Source organism: Pinus tabuliformis, chromosome 9, assembly GCF_031772625.1.
Source record: "Pinus tabuliformis cultivar Carrire ecotype Pingquan chromosome 9, CPIR1, whole genome shotgun sequence".
Lineage (NCBI taxonomy): Eukaryota > Viridiplantae > Streptophyta > Pinopsida > Pinales > Pinaceae > Pinus > Pinus tabuliformis.
The window spans coordinates 1,229,953,178-1,229,961,288 of NC_142307.1; the positions used below are offsets into that span (position 1 = coordinate 1,229,953,178).

The 8,111-nt window shown below is 35.9% G+C and overlaps 1 protein-coding gene across 1 annotated transcript; it reads right to left on the reverse strand.

Moving 5' to 3' along the window:
* Positions 1-221: 221 nt before the first annotated feature.
* Positions 222-3,041, reverse strand: LOC149152978 (putative CoA ligase CCL9). Its single transcript, XM_089438381.1, has 4 exons — positions 2,397-3,041; positions 1,004-2,072; positions 792-895; positions 222-682 (listed from the first exon to the last, which is right to left on the reverse strand). Exons 1-4 carry the CDS (start codon positions 2,613-2,615, stop codon positions 464-466), a joined length of 1,611 nt encoding a protein of 536 aa, XP_089294507.1. The 5' UTR covers positions 2,616-3,041; the 3' UTR covers positions 222-463.
* Positions 3,042-8,111: the final 5,070 nt, after the last annotated feature.

The window sequence follows — 8,111 nt, forward strand, 5'->3', positions numbered from 1 at the left end:
GGAATATATGTATATAATATATATGGAATAATTTAATTATGAGAATGTTTTTATTTTTATTTTTTTAATGTAATTTTTAAGAAAATTGTAATTTTTTTCCTTTCGGAAATTATAAAAATATATATTATAATTATATAGTTAAAATCCTACATTAAAATTTATAATTTTAAAAAATGTCTTTCAAAAAAAATTCTAAAAATTAATCTAAATCGAACACTAAATACAACTCTGACAACCATCCGCTTACCCCATATTATATCAATAAAATTTTCTTACAGTGCAAGGAATAAATGAATAACACCCGGTGCAGCATATACTGCTTCTGTTTTGCCACAGAAACCGGTCCTCTACTTCATCCTATAGAGATAAGCGGGAAGGAAAAAGAAAGTTCATGAGATGGGCAAAGGATAATAACTGACTTCGCCACTGGAGGGGAAACAGCTAATAACACACATTCATTTTGTCATGCCCCAAATTTGGGGACCTTGGCAGCCGATAGGGTTGCGATGAAATGTTCTGCCACCAGTCGCCTCTGGACCTTTCCTGTAGCAGTTTTGGGGATAGAGTCCGTGATGAATACCCTTTTCGGTATTTTGAAACTCGCCAAATTTTTCTTGCATAAATCCCTTATGTCGCTTTCAGTTACAGTAACTCCCTCTTTTGGAACCACCGCGGCGTTGATCTGTCACGTGACAACCAGTTTCAAAGGAATCTATTTCGTTATTTAAATTTCAAAGATTTTTTCATTTATTTCTTAAATCTCAAAAAAATGTCGAATGTGAGTAAATCACCTCTTCTCCGTATTTGTCATCAGGAACTGCAAAAGCAACCGCCTCAGCCACTGCTGGGTGTGACAGCAACACGGCATCTATTTCCAAAGGTGATATTTTCTCTCCTGTAAAATCGATTCAAAATGTTATAACCTTCACAAATTAATCAAAACAATTTCTGCCATTATGTTGCAATTTCTACCTATCCTAGCGATTTCATTATTTGCGTTTACCTCCTCGATTGATGAGCTCCTTAATCCGACCAATGAGGAACAGGTATCCGTCGTTGTCGATGTAACCCAGGTCTCCCGTGTGAAACCACCCGAACTGAAAGGCGGTTTTACTGGCTTCAGGGTTGTTTTGGTAGCCTTTGGTGACGTTCAAACCCCGTATGCAAACCTCGCCGCTACATCCCGGTTTCTGAACAACGCCATTCTGATCGAGAATGGCTAATTCCTGCCCTACCGCCTTGCCCACGGACCCCGGTTTGTGAACACCGCGATGTGGCAACGGATTGGACGTCATCAAATGAGAAGCCTCTGTCATCGCGTAAGCTTCAAGAACAGGGGCGCTGAAGGCGTGTTCCAGACGTTCTAGTATGGCTGGAGCCAAGGAAGCGCTGCAGCTTCTAATGAATCGTAGCTTTGGATACTCGCTCTCAGGCTTTGTGTTGTGTCTCTCCAGCAATATTTGGTGGACGGTAGGCACCGCTGTGTACCATGTGGCGCCGTAGGTTTTCATGTCGTTCCAGAATGATGTGGCCGAGAATCGACCCGCCGACGGGAGGACGACGGTTGCGCCGGCGACGATGGACGAAAGCAACGATGCTACGAGACCGTGGACGTGAAAAAGCGGTGAGACAATGAGCGTCACGTCGGAGGGCGAAAGCTCGTACACGTCAACAATGTGCTGCGTAGATGCCGCCAAATTTAGTTGCGTTAACGGAACTCCCTTGGGCCGGCTGGTGGTGCCAGACGTATGAAGAAAGAGTGCTTTGTCGTCTTCAAGGTTCACCCAGGTCTCGCTCACCTCCTCGCCGCCCTCGGATGCCACGAAGTTCGATCTCGGGTGGAACTCGACGGTTGCATTTCTGTCGGTGTCGAGGCAGAATTGTGCAGCGGTCACGGACAGACCCAGCTTTAAGGCAGCCCTTTCGGCCGATGAATTTGCTTCCATCGGCACAATCAGCATTTTCGAACCGGAATCTTCCAGATAGAACTCGAATTCCTCTTCTGTGTAGGCAGAATTTAGTGGTGCCGCAACTGCTCTGGCCCTTATCACCGCAAGAAACAATATGACGTACTGTGCCAAAGAAGCACAACATATTCAGCGAATTGAAATTTGAAATTAACCTATCATCTGATAAAATAACCCTGAAAATTAAAATGACCGCGTATTTTGACCTTAAACACCCAAGAACACATCTGGATTGCACAAAAATGAGCACAATCTACAGCTATAAGAAATCTAACAGAATGAAAGGGAAAACCAAAGGAAAAAGAAACGGACATTTAAGGAAATAGGCGTGATATAAGCAACAGAGAAAACAGCAATGACCAGAAAGTTACTGCAAAAATGGTGCAGAAATATTATTTAAACCAAGGAAAACAGAGCATGAAACTTTACCTCAATAGAGTTAGGACAGGCGAGAGCCACCACGTCCCCGGTTCCAATCCCGGCGTTTCTTAACTTGGCGGCACATCCATTTACAAGTCTTTGCAGATCCGCATATGTGATTTCAAATTTCCCGGAGACAATGAGAGCCTTGTGTTGGGGAAACTCGTCGCAGGCATTGCTTAGAAGCGCAGTCAGAGTCAGGGGATGGCCATCTCCTTTGATCGCCATTGAATGGGAAAAGATCAAGAATCCCTCGAAGGTTTATTACAGGGCTCGATACAAGGCACAGGAGAGTGATAATAACCCAGCGGTGTTTGTAAAACGCAAGCGACAATTTGGCAAAAACCCAAGGATACAAAAAGCATGAATTTCTCTGTATTCAGAAGAGGAATATTTTCAAACACGACAAAATATGGAATCAAGGAAAATCCTGGTCCACAGAGAACAAAATAAAGGTGGAAAGAACGCAGTTCAGTACAATAAGGCTGCTGAATCACAATAAAACCTATACCAATAGCAGAGGCGTATCTGAACTTGAATTACAAGGATTCATTCAAAGGGCACGCCGATTACACGTTATTTATTTAAGTGATTTCTAGCTTTTCGCGCTCGCTGAGGGCCGTTCGTCGCACCGTCGTTTCGACATTTTGGTGGAGCCGGGAGGTGTATCCATGTAGAAAGGCACTTACCATTTGGACCATGACCCCTGCATACCGATTTTATTTTCCCATAAAAGGACCGACTTAAGTTTAGGCGTCGCTGACTGATAGATGATAGTGATGGTGCGATGCAGACGTATTATTTTCGGTAATGGTGGTTTTACGGTCAGAAAAAGTTGTATTTTTTTGGTCCCGGCGGAGTATCTGCTATTTAAGAAAATAATAATTATTTATTTATTATTTTTCTTTAAATGCTATTTAAGAAAATAATAATTATTTATTTATTATTTTTTTTTTAAATTTAACAGTTTTAAAATTTCTGTATTCAGGTTTTGTGATCACAATTAAAAATCACATCATGAATTAAGCAAAGGCTAAAATTTTCTATGAATTAATTATTTATTATTATTTTTTAAATTTAATAATTTTAAAATTTCTGTATTCAGGTTTTGTGATCCACAATTAAAAATCACATCATGAATTAAGCAAAGGCTAAAATTTTCTATGATATGATTTCTAAAAAAGATTTTGCTTAATTTTAAAATTTATTAAATTTTTGAAATAAAGTTTTTGATATTGAAGCTGGAAAAAAATGTCAAAAGTGGAAATTTATTTTAAAATTTAGAGAACGGTGTGAATTTGGTTATTTTTTAATAATTGGGTGATATTTTTATAAAAATATTTGAAATTTTAATAACTTTATATAGTTTTTATAAAATATGAAATATGGATGATTTATAAGGTAAGTTAATTTTATATTATAAAATTTAGATAAATAATTTAAAAAAATGAAAATTTGTGAATCTTATTTTTTTAAACATTGAAAATTAATTCATATGTTAATATTAATCTCTATAATTTTTTAAAGTTTGGTCAGACTAATTTTCATCATGTCCAATATATTATTCCAATGAGAAAAGAGAATTAAAAGAGTGCATCAAGAAGTATCTTAACCAACCACCCGATCATAATGTATCCAAAACCCATAAACATATTCAAATAAAACCTTAATTTTTAATATAATTTTTATTAAATTTATAAATATTTTTACGAATAAAAAAGCAATATAAATATTTATTATTTAAAAAAATAAATGTTAAACAATTAAAAATAATTAATTAATAATATTTTAAAAATTAAATTTATTTTAAATCATTTAAAATCCAAATCCATAGAGAAGCATCAAATTTGTATAAATTTATTAACACGTAAAATTCCAATATTTATACTTTTGAAATTTAATCCATTTTTTATATTTACATTAAACTAATTTCAAAAATATAAATTAATAATTTTGATTTTTTAAACTGTAAATTAAATTTTAATATTAAAATTTAAATAGAAACTGTAAATTTAAATTTTTAACCATTCTTATTATTTAAAATTACAATATCATATTTTGACATTTAAATTACTGCCATACATTAAACGTCACGTCACGTCACATCATCCCTTGGAAAAGAAATCGCAAGAACATCACGCCTTCGTATCTTTTTGGTGGCATACGTACGCGCTGACGCCATAACGCACAACGCTGTATCGGACGTGGAAAAATTAGTTTTTGAATGACGTGTAGTCAGCGGCAGGCACCCAAAAAGAGGAAAGGTGGAACAATATAGGTACATTTAAAAATATGAATTTGGAGAAAATAGGAGAGGCGTAGTGCCCACGCAAAGAATGCAGCCATCGTCCACCTAACCCAGTGACTCAATCCTCCAATACCAGGTGGAACCATGGAGTAGTTACAAAAAGTTTTATTTTGTTAATAATTCCACACAGGAAAAGGATGTTTTTTTAATACTAAATTAGAAAAAATAAAAATATATATAATTTCGTCTATTTGGAGGTGATTTTTTGTTGTCTGGGTGAGATTTTATTAGTATGTATTCATGTTACAAAAAGACTCGAAACATTAAAATTAAATCTCATTCAAATATTCTTTTAATTTATAATTTTATATTAAAAACTTCATTTATTTTCTAATTTTGTACTTTCCAAAATTTTCTCATATTTCTAGCACATTATTGTTTTCCGACGACTTATGCTGCTTTTGAATCCCAATAAGTCCAGCCATAATAAAACGATAATTGAAAACCAATAACGTAAACCATTACTTCAAAGACGTGTTCGGTTGACAATAATGCATTAGAGGTTGGTTGTCCATATCAAAACTGTTCGAGTGTATGGGCGGTTTTGTTCCGTCAATTTTAGCACGCAAACTTGACTGGGAACTTTTACAATAGTGGAATAATCAAACTATAAACGTGGAAATATGAATAAAGATAAAGTAGTATTAAATACTGTTTTTTCAAAACATGAGTGTGAATATTTATGGATTGTTTTAGGTGTAATTAAACTAGCAATTGTCCCAAAAGGTACAAAGAGAGGTTGATAGATTTATGAAGTTAGAATTGTTGAATTTTTATAAAAGGTCGGGCCACCTTCTCAGCTGCGTATAGTATTGATATTATACAGTTTATTAAATCTGAAATAGAGTAAAAGATATAGGAGACAGAACAGACTGGGAATGTACGTTCTTTATACTGGAAGTGAAAAAGAGAACAAAGCAGCATGTCAAAGCAGAAATACTTAAAGAAAACCACAAGACTTTCTATTCATTCACATGTATTTAAAAATGCTGACATGACTGAAACAAAAAAGAAGAGAATTTGAAAATTTCATGTAAATGTATTCTAATTTAAAAACAAACAACTAACCACTCTATAAATGTCATTGCAGAAGCCCATGTAAGGTATACATATTCCTATATAACATTTTTGAAAACAAAAACAAAGATAACTTAACTTGAGTAGCATAACATCTGGCATTCCATGAACAATAGAAACCACACTCAAAAGGCCAAATCTATGTAAACTGAGTTTTTATTAAAATTGTAGGTACATAAACACTTATGACACTCCATAACTATGCATCATGTCTAGTGGAACATACTAGACTTATTACACTTGAATACTTCTAAATATTTTACTTGGTATTGTGTGTTTATCACAAGCAATTATACAGGAGATAGTTACATGCTTTGCAATGTATTTTTTGAAATTTTACATATGGTCTACACATAGAGACATGTTTGGTAGGTAATAACTAAACATATATACAATGAAAGTATTCTTTGGCTTCTAAACATATGTAAAATAAGAGCATTCTATTACATATAGATGTAATTGACAATGAGCAGCTATATATGCATGATGGGGCATGGCATCGGCAACAGAGTTGTTCCTGCAATTGACGCTGCATTTTCCTGTGTGTGTCACTTTCATGGATGTGAATTATTATCTTGAGTATTTCTTTTACCTTCTTTAACAATTCAATGGTTGGACGCAAATGGTAAAGAGGCAATGTTTGTTGGGGCAGGATGCTGAATTTCTTGGCAATACTCATACAACAATCATAAATAGCCTGTATTCATACCTGTTTCCATCCAAAAAGAAAACATTGTAAGTGACAATGGATGTGTTTGACGAAAGCATGTTTTTTAAAGCGCTGAAGTAAAATAAATAAATTTTTAAAGAAATTTCTAAATTGCAGTGAATGCTAGACCTTGTTGTTCTTGGCGGGAAATATTTTGTTTGAATATTTGAAATAAAATAAATGATTTCAAACTAATATAAAATCATATGAGGTTAAATGTAATAGAAAGCAAATGTATGTGAAATTTGGTTATTGCAGCAAGTGGTGTTTACCATGTGGGTAATTCTGGAAAACAGGTTGTACGATTGGCTAGAGTATATTCTCCTGCATAGATTTTGATGCAAGCAATGATTCCTCTTGTTGTCTACGCTTAAGATATGGATTCTCGTGCATTTGTGCAATGCGTGAGAATGGGAATGCTGGATTGATTTGAATGTCTGCCAATGACCGCACTCTTGAAATTGCAGTGAACGTTAGCCCTTGTCGTTCTTTGGTGCCGATGTCTACTGTTGCTTTGTCTAATGTCATTCCTTGTGACTTGTGTATCGTTAAAGCCCATGCCATTTGAAGTGGTATCTGACGGCGTGCACCCCTTGTGATGGGAGAAATGGGTACATATGTTGGGTGTGAAATGTCCCATGGTGTTCCTTTGTATTGTATAAAGTCGACAACCACAAAGGATGGTAATTCTGGGGGCTTTGAACTAATAGAATAAAATATTGAGATGATCTTCCCAAGTGCGCCATTGACGAGGCCTACATGTACCCATAAGTTGCTGGTGAGCATAACTTTTTGTTCATTGCATAAGAGCACTTTTGCAGGAAAATGCTCATCTTCTATTGTAGTAGGAGTTTTCTGCCTTTGTTGTTCTGCAGAGCAAAGCGCTACTGGGATGTTCAATTTTTTAAGCATTTTCTTATTATGCAAAACAACTGAGTTGTTTATTGCATATAGGTGCATGGATTCTTCAAATGTGCGTTGCTCTTCATGTGTAAGAGACGAACTTGTTCTTGACATTAGGTGTTGCCAATCTTCAAGTGTAGATATTCCATTTCTGAGATTTGTGAGTATTTGCTGGAAAGCAACCTGGGACGGGCTAGCTCCTTGTTGACGAAAAACGGTTGAAAGTGTTATGAATATGTCGAAGTTGCGCCAAAGTGCAGTGCCACGCGATGTCCCAGCGTATAAAGGAATGTCTTTTACAGGTGGTAGCTGGCCTAAATCTCCGACAAGGATAATTGAGTGATTACCAAATGGTGCATTTCGGTGAAGAGGGAATGCCTCTCTTAGATGATCGTCAATGCGAGTAAGCATTTTTGGACCAATGAAGCTCATTTCATCAATGAGAATGTACTCTACATGACAGAGTTGCTCTTGTAGTTGTAGGAGTGGTTGGCCTTCAAGAGGATGCATTGTTTGGATAGGGATACGAAGGGCAGAGTGAATTGTGAGGGCATTTATGTTGAAAGCTGCAACGCCTGTTGGTGCAAGTAACAACAAAGGGTTTTTGTTTGCTGGTGAGTTTTCCACAAATGCATGGTGTAGACATTTAATCAAATGGGATTTTCCTGTCCCAGCTGTTCCTTGTATGATGATTTTGCGTGGGGGTTTTGGCGAAGGGGTTTTAAAG